Source organism: Rosa rugosa, chromosome 3, assembly GCF_958449725.1.
Source record: "Rosa rugosa chromosome 3, drRosRugo1.1, whole genome shotgun sequence".
In the NCBI taxonomy this organism is placed as follows: domain Eukaryota; kingdom Viridiplantae; phylum Streptophyta; class Magnoliopsida; order Rosales; family Rosaceae; genus Rosa; species Rosa rugosa.
In genome coordinates this window covers 19,875,257-19,901,739 of record NC_084822.1, presented here as the reverse complement: position 1 = coordinate 19,901,739, position 26,483 = coordinate 19,875,257, and the positions used below count along the sequence as shown (strand labels likewise).

Genomic DNA, 26,483 nt, shown 5'->3' with positions numbered 1-26,483 from the left:
ATTGAGGCCGAATGAGGAACGTCCTCACTTTTTCTGGGTTGCGGACGTCCTCTTCTGATCAGGCATGTGTGTGTGTGTGTGTGTGTGTGTGTGTGTGTGTGTGTATTCAACTGTATCGGCTACTGCATGCACCTACAAACCAGTGTCTGAGTGGCTGGCAAGATTATCGGATTACCAAATATGGATAGTCAATATCGATCATGATGTAACATCTGCGTCTTACAGAAGATATTTTGACAAGCTGTAGTGAAATATAATTGATCAAGCGAGCTAACTAGGGAAAGTTTGCAGGTCTTTCTTCCATTTGGACCACGCAATCAGGGGTGCCCCAGAATTTATACTCATATCATTGGTGCGTATCTAGCTAATAAGAACAACAAACCCTAAGTGACGCAGTCAGAAGTAACCTGGGTTTACAAGTAATAAACCCTAGAAAGATAAATCTGAAGTCACCAGAGAATTTGAGAAAAATCTCTCATTTTGTTAAATTTGATATGATAAACTTATCTTGATACATGGCATGATATCCAAGTCATAATCTAATCATAATCATAATCTAACAATAAATCCTAAAGAATCCAAATTAAAAAGAAAACTTAAAACCTAAGATAAAAAGAATCCTAAAAAAAATATAAAACTAGCCTAAAAATATTAAATCCCAAATCGGATAATTAAAACGACATATTTTGGCCTAAATCTGTTAGGCTAATTAAAGTGAGTCTTGAAGATCTCGTCGTTCCCATTCTAGAAATGTATTATGCCTCTCAAACGGACATTCTGGCCAAAAGTTGGTCCCAATCTAATTCACAATTAATACCTGACTTTTTGCACGAGAAACTCAAAAAGTCCAAAACCAAATCTCTTTGAATATTCCAGCTGCTAGTAACCTCATTACGCGTGAGTTATCTATTTTCCAATCACTCTTCTTGATTATACACCACTTCTTTGCTTTTATGATTTTTAGGTTAAACCGGATCTCGTCCTACATCACTAAATCACTAAGTCCCCGTTCTGACAAACTTCAATCATTTTTGCCTTCTTCCCATTCCATCATCAAAGTCATTGGTCGACATCTTCGTCCTCTTCTAAGCAACCATTTCCTGCAGTACACTTGCACTGGTCTGATTGAACGATAATAATATTGATGCAGATCTAGCGAGTTCGGCATGCATGTGCTATTATCGCAGAGATAAAATAGTGGGAGAGAAAAATGGGGGTTGTGGAATCATTTTTTATTTATAATTTTCTTAATAAAAATCTATTTTATAATTGTCCTATTTATCATTGTGATTTAATTTATTCTCAAAGTTTTTTAATCTTTCAGGGTTAAATCTGTCAAAATTTTCAATTTTGGCTAACAAACCCTCTTCTCTTAATAATAGTATATATATATATATATATATATATATATATATATATATATATATATATATATATATATATATATATATATACTAGTCTTCTTCATACATGCTCTGCATGTGTAATTGTTTTTTATTTAAGAAAAAAAAAAGTTATTGCAGAGAGAAAAGTGGAGACTGTGGGATAATTTCTTTTTAATTTTCTTAATAAAAATCTACTTTGTAATTGTCATATTTACCCTTGTGATTTAATTTATTCTCAAAGTTTTTTAATATTTCAAGGTTAAGTCTGTCAAAAATTTTAATTTTGGCTAACAAAGCCTCTTCTCTTAATAATAGTATAGATATACTTGCTGCATGTGCTCAATCACTGCATCTTAAGTCATCAATGGATCGTCTCCTAGACTCCTGGTTTAAACTTGGAAAGGAGATTGGGCAAATGTGTAGTACTTAACTAAGGAGATTTTTGTTGATATGTAAAATCGAGAGCTTACAAAGTTCGTTCATTGGGATACTGATCAAAAATCATCTATTTTGAAAGTTTCAAAGCTCATGAGTACTAGAAATTGACAGATTGATATTCTAATTTCTCATGCAGAAATGCTTTATAACTTTTCAGAACATCTATCCAACAGAATGAGATTGAATGCCAAAGACATGGGCAACAATAGACAACCTACTCTCAACCACTTAATCACACATAAACATCGCATGATAATATCTGCATTGTGCTATGCTCTCAACCAACCCTTTATCCAACATCTATCTGTATGTATACTTGCTACTAGTACTAGCTATTTCGTCACCGACTACAATCCACTAGCTTCTTCTTCTTTTCTTTGCTTCAGTACTACCATAACAAACACAATGCATCAAAAACTTCAGTCTATCAAACTTTCTCTGCCTCTTCTCTTTCGATCTCTCTTTAACATGGAGAAGAGAAAGCTGAAATACAAAGATGAAGCGATATTATTGCAGCACCCACTTGTGCTTTTCCTTATTCTGGTTTTGGGCTTTGTCATAATGGATCCTCTACAAGTAGGCCCGCTAGGCGGCCATGAATTCAAGCCCGTCAAGCACAGCATTGCGCCATACAAGAAAGTCATGGAGAGGTGGCCGAGGGACAATCTGAGCCGGTTGGGACTCGGGAAGTTGGAGTTCGAGGACGAAGTTTTTGGGCCTGAATCTTTGGAGTTTGATGCTTTGGGCCTTGGGCCTTACACCGGGTTAGCCGATGGACGCATCGTGAGATGGATGGGCCCGGATGTGGGTTGGGAGACATTTGCGCTTGTAACAGCAAATTGGTATATACGCTATCCTCATCAAATTATTTTTTCTTTTTCTAAGCTAAAATAAAAGATTATGAGATATCAACCCCTCATCCTCATGGCATTATTGTTTCATTCACTAATCGCATTTTTTTTTAAAAGAAGAAATATACAATGATACATTGCTAATGATAGATGATATATTTGGGAAAAAAAAAAAAATTGCAAAAATGAAAGGTCAGAGCAGGTTTGTGCAAAAGGCAATGAGTCCACCACATACAAGCAATGGAAGCATGAAAAAAGGTGTGGTCGTCCACTAGGGTTAAGATTTGACAAAGTGACTGGAAATCTGTACATTGCGGACGCTTATTATGGACTTCTAGCTGTTGGACCTGAAGGAGGACTAGCAACTCCTTTGTCGACTCAAGACGTAGAAGGCAACCCCATACTCTTTGCAAATGACCTTGATATCCACACCAATGGTTCCATCTTCTTCACAGATACTAGCACGAGATACAACAGAGTGTAAGCAATACCTTCTTCTTTTTTTTCTTCTTTTAATTCAAATAAAGGATAAGGTGAAGTTAGTTCCTCAGTGACAATCCATGCTCGAAACATGACTCGCCCTTTATCCAAAACATGAGAATGTGGCAGTCTTCGAGAACTCTCCGCCCCTTATTGTATCTTTAGTAATAATGGGAATTTATTTATGTAATTGCAGGGATCATTTCCTTATACTATTGGAAGGAGAAGCCACCGGTAGGCTCCTGAGATATGACCCTCCCACTAAAACAACTCATGTTGTCTTGCATGGTTTGGCCTTTCCAAATGGCTTACAATTTTCTCAGGACCAAACCTTCCTTCTCTTCACTGAGACCACCAACTGCAGGTACCTAAGCACGTACCTATCTAGTTAATATTAAGTTATGTTTGACTAAACCTTCATCTCCATCTCTCTCTTGAATGGCATGCAGGCTCATGAAATATTGGTTAGAAGGTCCAAAATCTGGAACAGTGGAACTTGTTGCGGACCTTCCAGGATTTCCAGACAATGTAAGAATAAATGAGAAAGGGCAATTCTGGGTAGCAATAGATTGTTGCAGGACTCCAGCACAGGAGGTCCTCTCTAATAATCCATGGTTAAGGAATGTCTACTTTCGCTTGCCAATCCGGATGACCTACTTGGCAAGAATTATGGGAATGAAAATGTACACACTGATCTCGCTATTCAATGACAAGGGAGAGATTTTGGAAGTTCTTGAAGACCGAAAGGGTGAGGTTATGAAACTTGTGAGTGAAGTTAGAGAATCAAAGGGCAAACTCTGGATTGGAACTGTGGCTCATAACCACATTGCTACCGTCCCTTACCCTTAACTATATTATTAACCTACTCGATCATTGGTTAGCCCTCCTGATAGATCAAATATATATCTTGGTGTTTATAGCTAGCTAGTTTCATCAACCAAATGGTGCAAGTCTAATTTATTCAATGCGGGTTTATTTGTGTAATGACATTTAAATTTAAATAACTTCAGGTTTATTTGTGGCTTGTTTTCTTTTCTTTTATCATCTGATCTCACTCTGACTACATACCAAGTGACTCTACAGTTTCTACTCTATTGCTTTATCACTATTCTATGGTGAAAATTTGTGGTATTATAAACTTCCAAGGATGTACGTAAAAAAAGGCCAAAAATCCCAAAAACTAACCTGCTGTAACAACCCAATGGCCAAAATTGCCACAGCAACACCACCCCTAAAGAAGCCTCCGGGAGATCATCTTACTGAGGTGATCTCCTTGCTTCTTCTTTTGTTGAGGGAGAAAATTTCAGGATTGTGACAGTAATAGTGATGTTGGAAACGTGGGTGTATATTCTGGTGCTGTGTTTTTATGAACCAAAATGTGGGTGTATATTACAGTTCTTCTTTCTAGAGAGTATACATAGAAGACTAATGCCTTGAACGTTCAAACAACCTGCATATCTTCTAATTTAATAGCCAGATAAAGCTGCTACCCTATTCCTAGCCATATAATATCTGATTTAATGCCAGCCCTATTGACTAAAGTCACAGTCTGTTAATGTCAGAAAACAAGTAATGCAATTACTTCATCTTAATTACAATATAAACAAACTTGTGTGTTATCCAGCAAAGGAAACTAGTAGCTCTTCCTACATACAAAATTTAAGTACCCCTACAAACCAGAAGCCAAAATTAGTGGCTCTTTTAAAATAAGTTTCCATTACTATTCTCAATTGCAGAATATAAACAGTCAGCAGTAGCAGAACTACAATAAACACTAACAAAAAAGATTTATGCATAAAATCTTCACTGTACACTCGAAAGGAGTGCCTTGTGAAGGATCAAAGCCTATTAAGCTATAGTTGACAGTGGAAACACACTTAAAGAAGATGAAACAGAGCAATGATCAGAGATGGTAAAGAATGAAGAAGATAGTGACCTGGTCTTTCAAATAAGCCTTCACAAATTTTGACTTTGATATCACAGTCACGTCATAGAAAACCTCACTTCAATTCTATGTGAGAGAGTCCCAAGCCTTGTAACAGCATCCTAGTTGATGAAACAGTGAGAACAATATTTTCATCATTACTAAGTATTGCACTTACAGATCATGTTAGTTATTCTGATACAAACAAGCTATTTCAGCATCACATATACCTTGTGGCGGGGGTGGGGGAGCACTGTAAATTATTGCTATTGACAATCATTTATTACAGACAACTAGGAAAGGGAAGAGAATAAAGAAAATGAGACAGTCGTTACCCCATGTTATTCCAAGATCTTAAGCAGCACTATCCTAACACTGCAGTATAATTCATACATAACTTTTTTTCCAAAGGAACCTCTTTGACCAATCCTAAATTTGCAAATTCCTACATAAAAGCTAACAATTGTCCTCAAGAAAAGTAATAGAAAATATCTATATACACATTTCTTACTGCAATTCACTGTAAAAATATTTATTTATTTCAGTAGGAAGAAAACTTTTAAGTTTTAACCAAAGAAGGATGGGCTGACGCAAAACAACCATGAAATACTACCAGAGATATAACCTGGTATGTTTCCTGAAAGGGCTGTATGTTCTATAATCAACAGCTACTATCAGGAGACTAGAATGATTACTGCATGGTGTTAGTATAGATTTTATTGTATATTGGCATTCCTAATACAAAACCTAGAGTCTTAGGTCTAAGTTAGAAGTGTGCCAATCATTGGAGTGAAGACCTAGTCGAATGAAAAAAAAGACTCACTGCTTCCGTTCACTCCTCAAGGTACTTCACAGGTAATTGCATATGCATCTCATACGTTTTGTGTCTTTATGCATACTGGGATTGATGCATGTGTTGCAATCCCGGTTAGGTCAGAATATGTGAGTTGGTCTGTGTTCGATTTCTTTAGTTAGAAGATCTTTTGTGCATTATTGCTGTCAGTCATTAAGTTGTAAAAGGATATTTATTCTACATGATTTGTTCAGTTAAGTCTATCTTTTTCATTAGGGATAAAATCATGTTTATTTGTAGTATATCTTTTTAGAATATGTCCCTTCCATATAAGGAGTCAATTAGGTTTTGGTGTCTTTATTGTCCAAAGTTTTAGGGGGAGTCTGCATATTATAAACAGCAATAAAATGCATTCATTGTGCGGGCCTTTGATGGGAAAAAGATTGTATTCATCCATTGTGATTTAGAAAAAGGCTTCATTCATCTTTGAATAGTGATGTGCTTCAAATCGTATCAGTAATCTACTTGTTCCATGTTAAAGTAGATTGGTGAGTCAAACACTTTTTCATTTATCAATCATATACTGCATATCAAGTACTCTCGAGGTCAGTTGGAGTTGTTGATGTGCAAAGAAGGTTGAAGGTCGAGGTCAGTACCTATCAATCCTACCAATGAGAGCAGTTCATCAGTGGAGAAGATTTACGAAGACGTGATCATACAGCCTTCTAGAATGTGTCTAGTAAGTATAGCCGAGGTCAGTGCTATTGGTTGTTTGTAAGAGAACTCGTATCTTTCCATTAAGTGAATTGGTTTTCACTAGGGCTTTAGAGAGTTAAGGCCCCGCAGTTGTTTTCCTCATTTTGAGGTTTTTACTGCGCAAACAATTTTGGTGTCTCTTGATCGCTGTGTGATTGTGTTTACCTTTCTTTTATGCACTTTATCTACACTGCTATATTCAGGGATTCATATCTGTGTTTCAATCCTTTAACGTTTCTTGCTGGAGTTTTTTGAATTAAGGAAAAGTTGTGGTTTCTGTAGGGAAAGCCTATTTACCCCCCCTCTAGGCTTTTTAGTTTCATCCCAATATTTTCACATGGATTTCATTAAGATATGTCTGAATCATGGTTTTGTTCTGTTCAGTGTGATATCTACTACAAAAAATGGATTTAAGGACATTCAAAAAACGTCCTTAAAAACTTTTAAGGACGCTCGAAAAAAACGTCATCTATCAAGGAGTCATAGTAAGTCATCTTTTAGGATGTTCAAAAAACGTCCTTAAATGTCTACAAGGACGTTGAAAAAGTGTCCTTGTTTCTATTTACAAACGTCTTCTAATGTCTACAATGACACTAAAAAAACGTCATTATAACTCAAAAAAACGTCATTTAATATCTAAAAGGACACAAGAAAAACGTCCTCGTATCTCATACAAACGTCATCTAATGTCTATTAGGACGTAGAAAAGACGTCCTTGTATCTTTTACATGACACAAAAAAAAAATTAAAATATACATAATTTAGTACGAGACTAGTGACCAATGTATCTATTATAACTAAAATACAATACAATGAGCACAAAGTTATTAAGCAATAACTAACGATTCAATAAATAACTACTAACAATAATCTAACTATACAAGTTCAACCCACAGCGTATTCATTGTGGATGTCCATGAATTCGTCTCGACTCTTGAACTGTAAAAATCAATAAAATAGTAAAGAAAAATGAGTGTTGATGATAATATGTCACATTTTGAAGTACCAACAAGTGTAAATTTAAGTTGTTTTAGAGTCTGTAAAATAAAAAATGAGTTGTAATAGGTTTTCTGGAGATTGCACTTCTGGACAAGATAGAAGCAGTAAGCAATCAGATTAACTTCTTCAGTATAAGAAAGCAAACGAGCAAGAAAACTAATAGTATTAGTCATGCCTTTAGATAGTTACATATATACCTAGTGAAAACATTGCAACTTTCAAACAGCCTTAATGAATGGTCTCAACTCCAAAGACGATTTCTCACTTAGATTATAAATGTCTGCAAGCAAAAGCAGAAGTTTCTTCATATATATCTTGTAAAAAGGCTAAATTGTAATAATGAGTTTTGCATGGCACCTATAAGCTCCTATGTGTTGCCACTAAGCATTCAAATAGTTATTTCCACTGAACAAAGATAAGTCACATAAGTAATAAATTCCCAAAATGCAACTTTCATAAACGCATCGTATAGGCCATATACATATAACTAACATAGCATGAATCCACAATCCACAAAAACAAGTATAAGACAAGCATAGACCTATTAAGAAAAACAAGAGCTCTGGATTACCTACAGCTACAGATCTTCCCATCTTTGCAGGGCAAACCAAGTTCCCATCCATAATTATATAGTTTAAAATCTGAAAAAAGAAACATATTATCTGTTATACAGTAATACACTACCAATTAAGTGCTGCTGTTGACGTAACAAAGGACACAGAAATGACTATGTTTGCTAATATACAAATACTGTATAGAACAAACACTCACTTGGCAACTTTTTCAGGGGTGACATATTCAGAGTTTTCTCCTGTTGTTCACTCTACTCCATATTGGCATTTAGGTAAGCAGTAGGAATGTTTGCCTGGCAGATATGAGAAGGCAAAGTAGGAAGGAACATAATTGTTTATTGTTAAATAGAAGACAAGGTATATGAAAAATTGAAAATAAGTCTGGAAAGAAACATTACCTGAAACAAATGCATTATTTGATCTTGAGTAAGAGACAAGGGGAGGGATTACTCAAGTTAAGCCTAGAGAAATTATAGCAGGGAGCTGCAAGATACAGAAACCAAAGTAGACACATTTTAGTACAAAGTGGTGAACATCAAATTCCTGTAAAAGAGGGAACTCTAGAAGAAACAAATGCAAGTTACTTTGCTTAAGTATTGTTGATTGACAAAATCAGACAACAGTTATAGAGCTGATGGCTGAGAAACTGAATTGGTAAAAGGAACAGTTTCTATGGTAAGCCTAAAGGAACATATCATGTCTTTCTAATACTCATGAAGCTAAAATTGATGTGAACAAGCACCTACATTACAATAGTTTCAGAAAATTCAGTCTTCAATCACAAGATCTATAGCAGAAAATCAACAATTAATATTGCTACATTACATCATATCAATTAGGAGCGGAGAAAGATATGTTTTACCTCTCAATTTGACTAAGAAAGGACCGCATACTACTGCATTTTCTTTATGTCATCAAGCTGTAAGGGGTAGACGAAATCAAAAGCATGCAAGTAAATGATATGTCATCGAGCTCTATAAATGAACTTGAATCACACACAGTTGGAGACAAGTATAACAAATAACTTAAAAGTATGCAAGTAAAATTGAAACATTGCAGATACAGACAAATTACAGTAAGCAGGCTAACCCACTTTTGAGATAAGATGGTCACTCTAATAAAATGGTACAAGAAATTCATGACTAATAGAATAAATTGAAAAGAATGAATTACCAGTTCCATGGAGATCACAGGTGGAAGTGGATGAAAGTGGCCAACATAGGCCGATATCGTAAAAATGCTTCCCAATCTACTGCCCAAATTTGAGGGGGGAAAAAGACTCTTAAGCACTAAAACACAAACAAAAACCTAAGAAACTGAAACTGCAAGAACAATTCAATGCAATGAGCTCCTAAAATTTTGTAGTTTATTACTTGGAGAAAAAAAATGAAAAAGAAAACATGCATTGTCAGTCATTAAGTTTAGCGCTTAGCTTACTGAAGAACAAGCTGTCAGTGACAAGACCTGCATAATGAGATATAAAAGAGATGCATAATGAATCAGATGCTTATTAGATATATAATAATGCTCACATCTAGATACCATAGTCAAATAAGCCATAGCTATTCATATAACACAAGATAGTACATATCATGGTGCTTTTTATCACATTGCATCATATTAATTAACAAAAGGAGGAAAAACAGATGTTTTACCACTCAATTTGACTAACAAGGGAATTGAAGCAACTGCAGGTATGAAGTGCCTTATTCTTCAGGTCGTCAAACTCTATCTTAACCTTTAAAGCACCTTCAAACCTCTTCCACCTGAAAATGAAAGCAGAGAAGCCTTAATATATATATATATATATATATATTCCAAGAATAATGAACTAATAAACAACATGAATTCCTTATAACTCATTGGGGGTAACCAATATTAACTCTCGTGAGTTATTCACACTTTTAACCCAAAGCTACTATCATGGGTAGACATCCTCCTCTCTAGGCAAAGATAATTTTAACAGCATTAGCCTAATGACATGTGTAAGATATAGACCCCAAAGACCCTCTTAATGTGTAAAGCCCACAAAACCCAAGACCCCATTCATCAAATCTACACAGCTCTGCCACCACTATGTCCATACACTTGCAATTTGAAATAAAAGAAACACATTTCCAACCAGTTCAGACCACAACATCATAGTCAATTTAACAAGCATTTCACAATATAGCCAAGTACCAAAGCATTTTTGGTAACAATAACTTTCTCCAGATTTTGCATCAGACTTTTTATCTAAACAGCTAGAAAAGGGACAAATTTTAGTGCCCTTTGTAGATGGGAAGTTGGGATATATTGAAAAGAAGTATATAAACATCAGCTTAGGATGATAACAAAGTTAATGAAACAAGAAATATTTGATCAACAAGGTTACCATAATCTTCTCCAATGCTTCACTCCTTTTCAGATGCTCACTCAAATAAAATGGTACAAGAATTTCATGACTAATGTCTAAGTGTATAAATTACAAAAGTATCACCATGATAACAGAACAAATTGAAAAGAAATTACCAGTTCCATGGAGACCATAGCTGGAAGCGGATGAAAGTGGGTCACCATAAATCTACATGGTGTCAAGCTTCCCTATGTTCTTACTCTCATTCTTTCTGATTTCACTTTTCACTTCCCAATCTGCAACTCAAAAGAAAAGAAGAAGAATAAAAAAGAAGAAATTATCACAATTTTTTGCTCAGAGATTAATGGAGAGATAACCCAACTGGCCATCTCCAAGGAAGAAAACAAAATATCGATTCGGAGAGCGACTTACCCATTTTGGGAGAGCAACTTTCCCATTTATCTCCTTCTGCATTGAAATGAATTCTCAATTTTCTAGAGTGAATACGGCGAGTTTTGGGATTAGGGTTACTAGGCATATGTTGAGGATGAGTCGGAGAGAAATTGAAGCTGGGAGACAGGAGAAGTAAGAAGGGCGATGTGGGTTTCCGATTTGGCTGTTCGCTGTGTTTTGGGCCTGGGTTTGAGAGAGAGAGAGAGAGAGAGAGAGAGAGAGAGAGAGAGGGAAAAGGAGAGGGCCAGATCCACATCTAGGGCTAACTAGGATGCCAAGGTGAGAGAGCTGCCAGAGTCTGCACCAGTGCACCTCCATCAGATGGAGAGATCTGAGATTGGAATCGAGAGAAGATAGAGAAGAGAGAGGAGAGAAGGGGTCGGGAATGAAGAAAATAACTGATAGTTTTTCTCTTTGTTATTTGACGAAAAAGCGCACAAGGATTTTAACTATTCGCCCGAATTTTAACAAGTGACGACCTTAATGGCTTACAAGGACAGTGAAATAAAAAAACGTCATTGTTTCTTCTAGCCAGGTGTCTTTAAATCCCGTTTCTGTAGTAGTGGGATCCAGGGTCTTTATAGCAAAAGGACAGCTAAATAAGGTCAAGAACTGTGCTGGGTGACTAATTAAAGCAGAATAATATGACAGAAAGGATAACAATACCATGTACAGACGTCCTCGTGAAGAAAGAGGGCCTGAGAGTTCCCTTGAAATATCCAACTAGTTGAGCAAATGGGTTGCAGATAGAGGCCAATTATATAGCTCATTTCAGCTATGACAGTGCGACAGTTAGTCTTATGGAAAACATGATTGTGTGTCAGGCACTTCATTTACATGGGCAGAATTGAAGCAAAACTAATAAATTGCCGAATAATTTGGGCAATTTAATTTCGTTGCCAAACTCAAGTTTATTAGGTACCTTGCTGCAGACATGAAATTCCCAGAAAATGTTATATGTTGAATGAAGTGTTGAAGGATGTTGTATCCTAGTGTGCCTCTTCAAACTAGGGTTTAGTTCTAGAGTTGTAATAAGAGAGAAGGTTATAGATTTCCTAATTATATTCGGATTCTATTTCCTTGTATGACAAGATTATGTACTTTGTAAATCCCCCTATATAAAGGGCTCCTATTATCAATAATTGTCTCTCATCAATCTCTCTGCAAATCATATTTTCCTTAAACATGAAGCAATTTCTTAGTTCCAAAATTAACTATATTAACTCTTATCTTTTTAATCTTCTAATGTACATGAAAAGTTCACAACTTTTAATTACCTCAATAATATCTGCCATCATCTGCTATTTGTTGTAATTGTCATATCTTGTAATTCATGTAGGACGTTTCTATTGCCTACAATTGTTACCATTTATCCTAGCTATATATTAGGATAAAAGTAAATACACAAAACATGTTAGAGGACTAGGATAACGGATCATCGTTACTGAATCTAAGACATAATATAGATGATAACTAGATACTTTCTCTAGCCGTGTCTCCACATTGAAACAAATAATCACCACCAAGGAAAAGTGCAAAGGAATGGGATTTCTTGAAACATGATAGATAGCCGTTACAATTATACACACCCAATTGCTACAACCAATGGTACAGTTTCTGAATCTATATGCTATAAACAAATGAGCAATAAAGTAGGGGTGGCTGAAATTCCCAAACCTGCCGAAAACCGGCCGAACCGCCGCCGTCGGTGCCGACTGAGATGGTAACCGGAAGATCCGGTTCGGTTTACCGTACCGTATACGCGTACGCGGCTCGGTATCGGTACCCTAATATCAATTATACGGTATTACCGTACCAACCGTACATATATACTTGTATTATTTTTTATTTATTTTTAATACTAGGTATGTTTATTAGCCGTTGATTTCTAGGGAGGGTAAATGATAGCCGTTGGATCTTAGTGGAGATTGGGTTAACCTAACAGGGGTCACTCAGATTAGGTCATTTGCAGCCTCTCTCTTTGTCGAGTCTCGACCCTCTCTTCCTCTCAGAACCAAACCCAGCCCCAATCCAATCCCAAAAACAACAATCGAATGAATCGATCATTAATGCGAACCTCACCAACATAAGCTTCAACCCAGATTGAGTTTGATTTGAGAAATCCCCAAATCATTCGACCAACCCTAGACTCTTCCTCTCTCTTCCTCTCCGAACCAACCCAGCCCCAATCCAATCCCAAAAACAACAATCGATCATTGATGCGAACCTCACCAACATAAGCTGAGACCCAGATTGAGTTTGATTTTTGAAATCCCCAAATCGTTCGACCAACCCTAGATCAGTTGCTTCACTTTCTTGGTTGAAGTGGTTGCTCAGAGACTTATACGGTGTTCAATTGGTGTTTCCGAGCACAAATAATTAGGTAAAATCGATCTCCTTTTAGTTTTTTACTCTTGTTACTCCTTTTGCTCTAATTTGTATGAAAAAAAAAGGAATCTGTTGTTGATTTTGTTAATTTCATGGTTGAAATTGATCGTGGTTATCTAACATATATGTTGATATGTGTTTTGGTAGGAAAGTCCTTTGAAGCTTGAAGGTATTGACCATGGATTTCAGTTGAGGCTTTATCAGTTTATCCTGAGGCAGGGAGGTGATCGAGGTCTTTGATTAGGTAACTAAATGTCTAAACTTGTGTGTGCTTGGTTGGGTTTTTATTCTTTGAACTTAAAGTATCTGCTTGTGACTTTGTGTATGGGTGTTTATGATTATTTGAACATGAAGTTTCTATTCTGCTTGTACTCTTATTAATTAGTATGTGACTTTGAGAGTTTCTGTGTGAATAAGTTTCTGCTTGTTCTCTTATTAATTATTTTGTGACTTTCTGTGTGTATAACTATAAACTGAACATGATTGCAAAGTATGAAGCTGTTGCTTTTAATTGTATGTTGTTTTTAAGTATAAACTGAACATGATTGCAAAACTTTGAAAGTATGAAACGCATCTGTTGCTTTTAATTGTATGTTGCCATTTAAGCTATCGTTTGTCAAAACTGAATCTATCTTTTGTCATTGTAGACCATGGCTTCTAGAAGTAGGTCAGGAAGTAATTGTTGTTCATCCCCTTCCATAACTTCAAACATGGTTACTGGAAGTTATCAATCTGTTAGTGTTTCCCCAAATGATAACCAAAACCCTTTACCACCAGTAGGTAACTTACCACCAATAGATAATAGTACCCCAACTGAAACACCTAACTTAGTTCCCACTACAACCCCAACTGAAACACCAAATCCAGATCCTGAATTGGTGGAAGCTACTGCGGGGCTGGGGAAAAGAAAAGGAGTAGATAAGACCACAAAGGGTAGGAAACAGAGTCGAGTATGGGAGTGTTTTACAAGGCCTTTGCTCCCTGATGGCAAGCCTGACCCTAGTAATGCACAATGCAACTACTGTAAAGCATTAGTTCCTGCGTTAAGTTCAAAGAATGGAACCAGTTCTTGCTGGTCACATGGAAGAAACTGCAAGGTTAACCCTCTATTTGAGAAACCAATCGAGAAAGGGCAGACCATATTATCTAGAGATAATGTTTCTGGGGCTCCACAATATCACAGATTTAATCAGGGTAGGATAGATGAGAAGCTGTACAAGATGATCATAAGGGATGAACTTCCCTTTAGGCATGTGGAGGGTTTTGGCTTTAAAGCATTTATGCTATAAACTCAGCCACAGTGGATTCAACCAAGTATAAAGTTAGTGACCAAGGGAGTGTGGGAATTGTACCTATCTGAGAAGGGAAAGATGATGTCGATCTTTGCACAGCATGCAAAGAGAGTTAGTGTGACCACTGACACTTGGACATCAATTCAGAACATTAACTACATGGTGGTCACTGCCCATTTCTTGGACATCGACTGGAAATTGCACAAAAGGATTATTAACTTTTGTTCAATTACCAGTCACAAAGGGGAAGATATAGGGAGGGTACTGGAGCAGTGTTTGAGGGAATGGGATATCAATAAGGTGTTCACTATCACGGTGGACAATGCTAGTGCAAATGACCAAGCAGTTGTCTACATGAAAAGAAGGCTGAGGAACATGAACACTTTAAGCTTTGATGGGGACTTCTTGCACCTTAGATGTGCATGTCACATCATCAATTTGATTGTCAAGGATGGAATCAAAGAATTACAGAATGGGATTGATGCAATTTGGCATTGTGTAAAGTTTATTAGGTCAAGTTCAAGTCGATTAGACAAGTTTATGGAGTTTTCTGTTCTTGAGCACTTGAATAAGAATGCGAATGTTCCCCTAGATGTGATCACTAGGTGGAATAGCACTTATTTAATGCTTGCTGCGGCATTAAAATATGAGAAAGTGTTTGATAGGATGGGTGATGAAGATGTGCAGTTTAGGCATTATTTTGAGGAGAAAGATACCAAAGGTAGGAAGAGGACAGGCCCTCCCGTAGAGGCAGATTGGAGAAATGCTCAAGCTTTAGTGCATTTCCTCAAAAAGTTTTACGAGACAACACTCAAATTGAGTGCTTGGAAATCAGTTACTGCAAACTTGCAGTTCAAAGAGATGATCGGCCTTCAAACAGAGATTGATAAGAAGGCAAATGATGATTCTGATGAGGTTTTGCAGAGGGTGGCAGTGGGGATGAAAGCAAAATTCAACAAATATTGGGGCAGCTTTGAAACCATGAATCAAATCATGGTGATTGCAAATGTCCTAGACCCTCGCTGGAAACTGCAATATCAGAAAGCAGCATTTTTAAGGGTGGGAGTCAGAGCTGGCACCATTGAGAAGATAACTAGGGACTTGAAGAACATTCTGTTGAGAATGTATGATGAGTATAAGGCCTGTGAGGGGGGTTTAAGTCAACCAAACCCCCAAGATGGTGTTGTAGTAATGGAGGGGATTGAGTTTGATGATCTAGAAGATGGACAAGCTGAGATACTCGCTGATCTCATGCAAGAAAGACTCGAAAATGAACATGAAATGATATCCAACGAGGTTGACAAGTACCTTGCAGATAGATATGTCAATCCTTTAGTCAAAGGGTTTGATGTTTCACAATGGTGGAGGGTCAATGCAGTTGCATATCCTATTCTTTCCAAGCTTGCTAAATACATTTTTGCAATTCCTTGCTCTACTGTGGCAAGTGAGAATGCATTTAGCTTGGGAAAAAGGGTAGTTGATCCCTTTAGGAGTTCACTCACTCCTCAAATGGTTGAGGCACTAGTTTGCACTAGTGATTGGTTGAGAGCTTAGCAGCCTAATTTCTATTCAGAACCAACAACGGATGAGATGTCCTTGTATAAGGATCTAGAAGAACTGCAGAAAGGTATAATCTGGAAATATTAGCTTACTTGAAATTTTTGTTTATTAATACATCAACTTATTTCTATATTGACTTGGCGATTTGTATTTTTTTTGTGGTTTTAACATTGAAGAAATTGCTGCGCTGCATTTGGGAGGTGCGAACTCGTCTACGACAAGTACTGCTTGAAGATTTGGATGGTGCAAACATCCAGATCGAAGATATAGCTGCTGTGCATTTTTTGGTCAAGTCTTTGGAGTCTACTTGAAGATTTGGATGCAGCTGCTGTGTTTTTTGTTTTGTTTGTTTAGTCTTTGGAACACTCAAATCACTTGCAGCTTTTTGTTTATTTCAATTTGAGGTTCTGTAATATTCATTGTTTATTTCAATTTGAGGTTCTGTAATATTCAATAACTTTTAGACAACGTGACACACTTGATGAAGATGTATTATTCAGGAAATTGTAGAGTTAAGTATGTATGTAATAGCTTTTATGTATTTGGTAAAAACTGAACAGGAAAAATGGTCTAAAAACAGCCCAGAATGGGTGATTGGCCTATATAAATGTTTATCAATATTAGGCCCAATCATCATCTTCGGTTGGGCCCTAACCGAGACAAAACTGACCGTAATATTGGTAACCGAAAGTTACGGTTACCGACTTTTCCGGTACGGTAGTGGTATCGGTTTTCAATATACCGATGTGTTTCGGTTGGTATTCGGTTCAGATGAAAAAAAACGGTAACCGTACCAAATCCAGCCCTACAATAAAGTCCGGTTTCCCTTTCAAAAGAAATTTGCTATTAGATATGACCACTCACTAACCTGAAAAAGCTTGACATATTGATGCGGGAAGCGTGTACACGATAGTAAGAGGTTTCGTCAAGCGTCGAAAGTCATATGAGATGAGCTAGAATCCACTAGCAATTACGGGCCACAGCCGTAAGAAACATAGATAAACTTCTCTAATATTTGATTTTTTTTATTGATAACTTCAATAAAAATTACAATCTAATAGGTGCCTTATATAGGACACATAGCATAAACCTAATACAACTAGAAAACATAAAGAACAATTTATTGTAGACTAAAACTAGGAAACCGAATTAAACCTGATTAAAAAAAAAATCAGAAATAGATATCTAGATACTAAAGAATATTACGCTAGGAATCCCAATCAAGATTCTGCTCGAGAATCCCGATATATCCAAAAGAGTAATTTATGATTAATTCCATCATTAAGAAGCCTATTTGAATACCAATTTTCAATATTCAAATTATTCTTCTTGATGTGAAGACGCTTCTTTCTTTTCGAGATTCTTTGTTGAAATTGGCTAAAATCTCGTCCTACATCACATATATTCCTGAATGTGAGATCGATTGACCAACTCATGCCCGTGATAATTACATAGAAAACTCTACTATTTAAAAAATAAAAAATAAAAATAATAGAAGAAACCAATTGATGAGACTGCAAAGCACAGCACACACATAACTGCAACTAAAATAAGGACAAGGGAAAGAAAAACTATATTAGAAGCATTGTTTTGTTTGCTAAAGGCAAACCACAAAAGTGGATCATGTCTACTCTATTGCTACACTGGCATTGCGAGAGGTAGATATCTTGTCCGTTGTAATGTACTCTTAGGTTGTGTTTGTTACGTGGGACTATTATCCTCCACCTTACTTCCTATAATAGTCTAGGACTCTTTTAGCCTGGGATATGCTATGTTAATACCTGACACATGTTTGGTACTGCTTAGGACTAAAGAGCAGAATAGTCAAAATAGTCCTATCCCATGTTTGTTTGTGTATTGGACTAAAAGTTGGTAATTTGCAGAAACGTGAACGATTTTCTGAGTTTGTGAGAAGAAAAGAAAATTGGAAGGTGAAATGCAGACAATTCGTAGCAAGATGGCAATCAGAAAATGCCGTGAGAAACTGTTCTAGCTTGTTTTTTGGCAAAGTTCACATACAGCAAGAAGAAATCTAATAAAGTTCTAGCTTGAGAGTGGAGAGACGAGGCTGAAGCGCGAAAGAGATGGAGAGACGAGGCTGAAGCGCCCGAAAGGTATGGAGAGACTAATGAGCGTTGTTGAAGCTCGTGCTTCCACAGTCCGGTGAGTTTTGGGAGTTCTATGTAAGAAGGTCGGGAGCTAATGCGGGGACTAGAATCTCATTTAATTGAGTCCTCATGTGTGCCAAACGTGGGATAAGCCTAATATTATTACATAAGCTAGTCCAATCCTGTCCAGTCCCACGAAACAAACACAGCAACTAGTGTTTTGCTAATAGTATGTGATAGGGAGAAAAATCAACAGATATTCAATGAATAAAAATTCAAATAGGCCTTTGTGGCCACACTTTCATCTTTTTGCAAGCCAACAGTCTATATAGTCATCATGAATGGCACTTATCAAGGGTAGCTCATGATAAACCAATCATTAATTGATCAAGTTGCATGACTTATCTTCTGTTACCTAATACTCACCATTGTAATTATCCTCTCTTATCCTAGACGTACAAGTAGATAGGTTATGTTTACTAGTCTTATCTTTCCTATATGTAGAGTCTCACTCATAATACAATTGTACTTGTAAGTTACTCATCAATATATATACAATCGTCAGCCACTATTCTGGGTGTGCTTGAAAACACTTTATTCAAACCCTTTATGGTATCAAGAGCCTAAACGTCCAAACAATTTTTTTCCCTCCCACCCACTCTTCCCATGGCTACTACTCCAATAACCTCTTCCACCTCTGCTGGGGTCACTTCCTCCACTCAATCCTCCACCGTTTCCACCTCCACCATGTCAACCACTCTGTCCGCCACTTCATCCACTGAGACCTCTCCCTCTGTTACCAACTTTCTGTCCATCAAACTGGACCGTACCAACTATGCACTCTGGTTGGCTCAAATTTTGCCCACCCTCAAGGGTAGAAAACTGATGGGCTATGTCGATGGTGTTGAAGCTTCATATGATGGACATGTTCTATATTTGACCCAAAAGAAATACATTGTTGATTTGCTACGTCGCACAAATATGCATGAAGTCAAACCTTGTACCACTCCAGCTCCTTCTGGCCAAAAACTGAGCCTTTATGATGGTGAAAAGCTCTCTGATCCTAGTGAATATTGAAGTGTTGTGGGTGCTCTCCAGTATCTTACTTTAACTCGCCCTAACATTTCTTACTCGGTGAATCAAGTTTGTAAGTTCATGCATTGCCCAACCACTGTTCATTGGGCTGCTGTGAAGCGCATTCTTCGTTATTTGAAGTACTCCATTCATCATGGTTTAAAATATCAACTTGGTTCCCTATTCATTAGTGCCTACTCTGATGTGGATTATGCAGGTGATCCAGATAATCGCCAATCTACAGGTGGTTATTGTGTTTATTTGGGTCCGAATTTGATTTCATGGAGTTCAAAGACTCATAAAACTGTTTCTCGATTGAGTGCCGAAGCGGAGTACCGTCAACTAGCATTTACTGTAGCTGAGATTTCATGGCTTCGTTCCATGTTCTGTGATCTTAGTTTATTCCTCCAGTGTCCTACTATTTGGTGTGATAATCTCTCGCAATTGCTATAGCTTCGAATCCCGTCTTTCATGCTCGCACAAATCATGTTGAGGTCGATTGCCATTATGTTCGGGAAAAAGTTGTCAATAAGGAACTTCAAGTCTTGTTTGTTTCTACTACAGATCAGGTAGCGGACATCTTTACAAAAGGTCTGTCATCATCCAGGTTTCATTTTCTTGTCTCCAAGCTTCCCGTTCTTCCTAGACCACTCAGCTTGCGAGGGAGTGATAAACCAATCATTAATTGATCAAGCTGCATGACTTATCTTCTGTTACCTAATACTCACCATTGTAATTATCCTCTCTTATCCTAGACGTACAAGTAGATAGGTTCTGTTTACTAGTCTTATCTTTCCTATATGTAGAGTCTCACTCCTAATACAATTGTACTTGTAAGTTACTCATCAATATATATACAATCGTCAGCCACTATTCTGGGTGTGCTTGACAACACTTTATTCAAACCCTTTAGCTCACTGGATCCAGATCTCCTCCTTTCTCTTACCGATGAAACAAAATCCAAACAAAGAATGCAGAGAGTTAAAGAATATACAAGATGGCCATTGAAAACTCAATGCAATAGTTGTACTCAAGTCATATAAAAGTAATTGACAGACACATCTATCAAGTATCAAGAAATTAGTAAGTGCTCCAATACTGCAACAGAAACATCATACAAGATGGCCACTAAAGTTTTCAACCCCTTGTCAGATCCCTTTCTTTGAAGAAGCTCAGCGCTTGCTATTCTAATAAGTCAGGTTATGAAGTATGAAATTTAACATCACACTAAAAGTTATATAACATAGGCCAACAAATTATACGAAACTAGGGGGGAAGGCTGTTACTTGAGATTTAGAAAACAACTAATACCAAAAGCATTGGATTAATACGTTATAATAATCAAAGAATCTTGAACAAACAGATCAAAATCTAAACCTCTATAGATTGCCAACCCGTGGACCGATGCTCCCATGATCAAGTCCTTCAAATTAGTGCAAGCTTTAAGAGCACTGATTGCAGTTACACCATCAAGTTCGGATACCAATGTTTGGAACATCTTCATGCCAATTCGAGCTTCCTCTAAATGCACATCTCACACCAAGAGATGACATCTCTCTTAGACATTTCATCAAACAACTTGTGTGCACTTTCCATTGGCATCTTCTTCTGCATACGAACTCAACAAAAAGTTTAGAACTAGCCACCTTGAATCATGTAACCATCTACTTTCACTTTCACTCCCTCATACTTGGCTCGACAACTTCGGGTTGAAATCCAGAATCTAGGTCGCCGTTTTTGATGTAAAAGTAAAAGTCCATGCATGGTGATATACCAATGGAACCGTATGATTCAGACCCAGTTTTTATTTTTTATTTTTTATCAAACGCCCATGTCCAGACTCCAGAGGGATAAGAATAGGCTGTTAGTTGAAGTCCGTCTTTTTCAATTCATGGGAGTAGCGGAAGACTTCCCGCTAACTCTTTCATCCTCAAATTCTTGGGGTTAGTAAGTTTTTTTTTTTTGATCAATTAAGAACTTCATTAATAAACGAAGAATACAATGAGAAAGGGAAAAAAGAATCATCGAAACTTTTCCCACATTAGACGCCAAATGGACGCCCAAACTGACACACTAGTGAGGCCGAACTAGGCCCCGACTCCAAACTTACTAGAAAACGAAACTAACAAACTAGACTTGTACCAAGCAAAGTGGCAAACAACAAAACGTATTGGAGAGAAACAATTCGCCTCACGCCCACCAGGCGCACTACCTCCCAAGTTACTCTTCAAGATTAGAAAATCCAATTAGAAAAGATTGAACCACCAACTTAATTGGAAACGCATTTCCAATATGGACATGCAACAGAATGATCGACTTGTTTGTTCCTATCTTCTCTCTTTCGTTAGATTTTGTTTTGTTTTTTTTTTCTCTCTCTCCCTCTCTTTTTTTTTTTTTTTTTTTTTTTTTAAATAAGGGCCGGTGCAGAGAAACAGATGAATACAAAGGGGGGGGGGGGGACATTAGGCCTCAACCTCATATGACAATATACCTCAAGAAAATATCATAAATGATAATAGGTGTCTCCACTACTGCAATGTATTCGAACATGCACTAAATAGCAAAGAGTGTCATATTGAATACTTCATTTGCTTTACAATAATGGTGGCATGTCGGAAAGTTAAAGCAATGCCATAAAACCAATAAAGTAGCTTTCCTAATATGCTGACGACCAGAAATAAATTCGCTGACATGACATTTCATCATGCCACTAGGAGGTTGCACCCAATCCATGAACCGCCCCCTCGCTAGGGCAGACTGTCACGCCCCGAATTTTGAATAATAAATTCAAATCCGAAACATGAATAAACAATTAATACAAATAACGTTCTGAATTTTTTTTTCTCATAAACAAACACACCACTCGCCACTCAACACAAAACTCGAAAAACCTCGAGTTAATTATTACAATTCACTCTTACAAAGTAAAATCGTAAAGCTCTAAATGAGCATAACAAACCTCACAATATAATGCTGTAATTCACATAACACTACTCTAAGCAGCCCGATCACCGTCCTGGTTCTCCTGACCTGTAGGATTACCCGCTACACAATTTGAATAGTGTACCGGGAGTTGCAACAACACAAAACCCGGTAAGCTTTTTACAGCCAGTATGAGTAAACAAGAAAGAACTGTTGATTTTAAATTACAATTCTTATAACTCAACAACACAACCAACAATCTCAACATCCACGACGCAAACGTCAACCAATTCAATATCACCACTTTGGTCCTATCACACAACACTATCACCACTTTGGTCCCATCCCATAACACGTTAGAGCTCTAACTGCCTCGTTACCTCTGACACCTTGGCCTAGGGTCAAGCAACGGCAAAAATACTTCGGTTAACACTATAACCGTCGCGCTTTGGACATCCCCGTCCTCAGCACCATATACTTCGGTTAATAATAAACCGTCGCGCTTTGGACATCCCCGTCCTCAGCACACAACTTCGGTTAATAATAAACCGTCGCACCTTGGACATCCCCGTCCTCAGTACACAAACACTCCGGTTATCCTTAACCGTCGAACTTCGGACACCTCATCCTCAGAACCCTACATTCTCTAACTCTATACATCCTCCAATGTAAATCATGAATATTAACAAGAACTCATCAATCATGTTCATCACATATAAATATGGTAAGTCACATGTCAATTCATAATAATTTAATCATCCCAATTCCACACTCTTCAATGTCACACCATTCACATATAATCACGTAAATATATATATACGTAATTATCCGCTCAGGGATAATCACTAATACCAACTATAGTTCACATGCAATAAAACCGAGAAATTCATTTGTATAGTAAAAATCATTTTACTTACCCATGGACCGTAGTTGATCAAGTCCATATGATTTTAAAACAAATATTTATTTCATAAATATTTTCACGCAATTACGACAAAATAAGGTAATTAAATTTATTCGGTTCGTAATATGAACCACGTGAGGTTTACTCACCTCTAATCCCGCTGCGTCTTCTTAACAGCTCAAAATACGATTCACAATCGTCCGCCAACTCAAACCGTCAATCACCTAATCAAACATGACCTTAACTTAGCCAATAACTCAAAAACATAATCAAACGACAATCCAACGGTCGGATTGAAATTAAATGATTATCCAACGGTCGGATCCTCACGGATCGCCTTCCTAATCACTGTTTTGCATTTATACGAAGATCCAACGGTCGGATCTTCGCCCATGACCACACAAAGCCACTGGGACAGTCATAAGATCATCATATCAAAACTACAAGTCCATCTGACGGTCCTAACTTCACAGATCACAAATCTAACGATCGAAATCGATCTAAACTTAAAAATTCATAACTTAATCATACGATATCCAAAAATTGCGTATAATATATCGAAATGATCGTATTGAAATATAGAATCTGAAAATGTACAGAAACCATATTTTTGATCCCCGGAGGTGGCCGGAAAGGGCCGCCGGAGTTAGTGGCAGAGCCGCCGCCGACCACCACCAATGGTGTCGGGGCCGGGCTGCTCTTCTTCCTCTCATCATGCTTAACAACTTTCATAACTAGCACGAAGTCTGAAAATGACCGGAAGGGGTCGAAAATTACCTTGAACAGTATGAAGGTGGCCGGAATTTTCCAGAAACCGGCGAGAAACTGCAGAAAACGGCGAGCTCCAATTCGATGTAAAAACGTCAATTTAAGGCTTCGATTCCTTCTGAAGAGTTGTTAAGAAACTCAAGAAGAACTCACTGGTTCAAGAATCACAGAAAAATATGGTCTGTAGCTCGAGATATACCGATCGAAAGCTTCGGTGGTCGGAAAAATTCCAGAATTTTGCAGAATCCGGCAAGGCTCGATTTCGACGTCAAAGATTCAATTTCAGGCCTCGATGCCTTCTAGAGAGTTGTTAACAACATCAAGGGGAACCCACTGGAAAAAGAATCAATCAAAACGATGCACTACAGCTCGCGATATCTTGATCGAAAGTCTTCGTGGTCGGAAATTTTCCAGAATCCGGCGAGCTTGAATTCCGACGTAAAAACTTCAACCTCAGGCCTCGATCCCTTCTTGAGAGTTGTTAATAATCTCAAGGTGAACTCACCAGGCCAAGAATCACAAGAAAAGGTGGTCTATAACTCGAGAAAATCGGATTCGAAGGTGGTTTTCGAATTAAAGCCGGCCGAGCTCCGACGAACGTGAATCCGGTCACTCCAGGTGCGATCCTTCTAGGATGATGATCAGCATGTTGAGGTGAGTTCAGGGAGCTAAGGATCGTGAGTTTTGGTGGCCGGAATTAGGAGAAAACCGGCGTTGACTGTTTTTGGCTCAAACCTTGCAGCTCCGGTTTGCCGGATTTGAGGCCGTTCCGGGGAAAGTGGTCACGTCCAGTAGCTAGACGACGTCGAGGCGAAGCCATGGACACCTCGAGAACGGCTTGAGGTGGCCGGACGGTGGCGCTGCTGGCAGAGGAAGAACGCCCAGAAAGAAGAGAAAAAGGTCGGGGGAGAGGAGAGAGAAGAGAGAAAACCGGGGGAGAAAATAGAAAGAATAGGAAATTTTGGGATTTAAGAAAAATTCCAGAAATTCTCCATATTTATAGAAAAAAAATCCCGATTTTCAAATATTCATAACTTATTCATACAAACTCCGAATATTGCGTTCAACATACGCACGAGATCGTATCGACGAGCTCTACAACTTTCATGAAGAAAGTTTTCCCAAATTCTGTACGTATAAGAAGTCACTTTTTAAGACCCCCTAAATAACGTTCGTTTTCGAAATAAAATCGTTCGAACTAATTCCACAACTCCTTCAAGCTTCGTATTCGTGCCCACGCCTACGAAATCATTTCCAAAATGACATCGGACGTTAATTTGAATTTTTCGGGTATTACAATCTACCCTCCTTAAAGAAATTTCGTCCCGAAATTTAAGCGCAAGTCAATTCCTCTCGATTAAGGTTGACCTAACCATAGAATCTCCATCTTTTCCAAATCTGTAGTAATCTACAGAGCCTCAGCTCTTTGTATAAAAATACATTCCTATGGCCACTAAATCCTTTCATCACAAACGTAAACTCACACAACAACTGCTCAACAACACTCCACATCACATACACAAAATCGTCACATGGATCATCTCATAGATCCTCACATAGATCAACACTTTGTACTGGCATACAAGCACAGTAAACACTCCCACAAAGTGTTTCGCTACTCAATTAGCATCACGGTAAGTCTCTATAGTAAAACTCAAGCATGCACCATTCTACACAACAATAGAGATGCATCACTCAAAACAATTCGTCCCCAAAAGCACGCCAATAAAATATGTTACCCAGTGATGATGACTTGGGCTTGCTCAATCCTTGGGCTAAGCATTAGGGCTGGCCAATTGGGCCGAAGAAACCGAACCATCCACATTTCGAACCGGCCCGAACCAATTTGGGTTTAACATTTGGGCCTACCATTCGGGCCGAACAATTGGGCTTAACATTTGGGCTTACCAATCGGGCCGAACAATTGGGCTTACTATTTGGGCTTACTATTTGGGCCTACCAACTTCCAGCTCGGCTACGGTATGAAATTGTACATACCGTATATAAGTATGTATACCGTACAGACCGTATATACGTATGCATACCGTACAGACCGTATATACGTATGTATGCCGTACATACCGTATATACGTCCGTATATCAAGCATATACGAGATCCAAAAATATTTGTAAGAGGTAAGGTTCGAACTCCCGACCTCGAACACGAAGGTTTTGCTCCCAACCACTGAAGCAAGAGCTGCCTTCATTAATATATGCTCACGTGTTATATTTATTATGTCATAAGCGACATAAATAAAATAACGGGAGAGGCAAGGTTCGAACCTCTGACCTCTTGTACAAGAGCTTTGCTCTTCAACCACTAGAGCACCAGCTGCACTCGTTATTCTCCATGCAACTCCTTTTATTTATTCTATCATAAGCGATAGAATAAAAACAAACTGTCGGTACACTCCACGTGCCACGACACGTCGCTTTCGTGATTTACGGAAAGCAGATCCCTTTCGGCGAAAGCTGTCTGCC

At 37.8% G+C, this 26,483-nt stretch overlaps 1 protein-coding gene and 2 long non-coding RNA genes across 10 annotated transcripts; 1 reads left to right on the top strand and 2 right to left on the bottom strand.

Moving 5' to 3' along the window:
- The first annotated feature begins 2,220 nt into the window (after positions 1–2,220).
- Positions 2,221–4,003, top strand: LOC133735775 (protein STRICTOSIDINE SYNTHASE-LIKE 13). Its single transcript, XM_062163211.1, has 4 exons — positions 2,221–2,665; positions 2,867–3,154; positions 3,351–3,518; positions 3,604–4,003. The coding sequence occupies exons 1-4, from the start codon at positions 2,229–2,231 to the stop codon at positions 4,001–4,003; spliced, it is 1,293 nt and encodes a 430-aa protein (XP_062019195.1). The 5' UTR covers positions 2,221–2,228.
- Positions 4,004–7,365: 3,362 nt separating this feature from the next.
- Positions 7,366–11,436, bottom strand: LOC133740776 (uncharacterized). 8 transcript variants are annotated; one of them, XR_009861407.1, is made up of 10 exons: positions 10,966–11,436; positions 10,710–10,829; positions 9,854–9,964; positions 9,372–9,662; positions 9,061–9,117; positions 8,597–8,681; positions 8,398–8,491; positions 7,984–8,267; positions 7,824–7,906; positions 7,366–7,566 (listed from the first exon to the last, which is right to left on the bottom strand). It is a non-coding gene; the product is annotated as an uncharacterized LOC133740776 (long non-coding RNA). The 8 variants fall into 8 exon arrangements; XR_009861405.1 differs by having other exon boundaries at positions 7,824–8,031; positions 8,198–8,267; XR_009861403.1 differs by having other exon boundaries at positions 8,198–8,267.
- A 10,842-nt stretch (positions 11,437–22,278) lies between these two features.
- On the bottom strand, positions 22,279–24,087 carry LOC133735805 (uncharacterized). Its single transcript, XR_009859266.1, has 3 exons — positions 24,012–24,087; positions 23,384–23,458; positions 22,279–22,453 (listed from the first exon to the last, which is right to left on the bottom strand). It is a non-coding gene; the product is annotated as an uncharacterized LOC133735805 (long non-coding RNA).
- Positions 24,088–26,483: the final 2,396 nt, after the last annotated feature.

Excerpts from the sequence above, each read along its gene's own strand:
- LOC133735775 (XM_062163211.1), top strand. The coding sequence starts at position 2,229 with ATGCATCAAAAACTTCAGTCTATCAAACTTTCTCTGCCTCTTCTCTTT. Across the intron at positions 3,155-3,350 it reads AGCACGAGATACAACAGAGT|GGATCATTTCCTTATACTAT; the intron begins GTAAGCAATACC and ends ATGTAATTGCAG. Across the intron at positions 3,519-3,603 it reads ACTGAGACCACCAACTGCAG|GCTCATGAAATATTGGTTAG; the intron begins GTACCTAAGCAC and ends AATGGCATGCAG.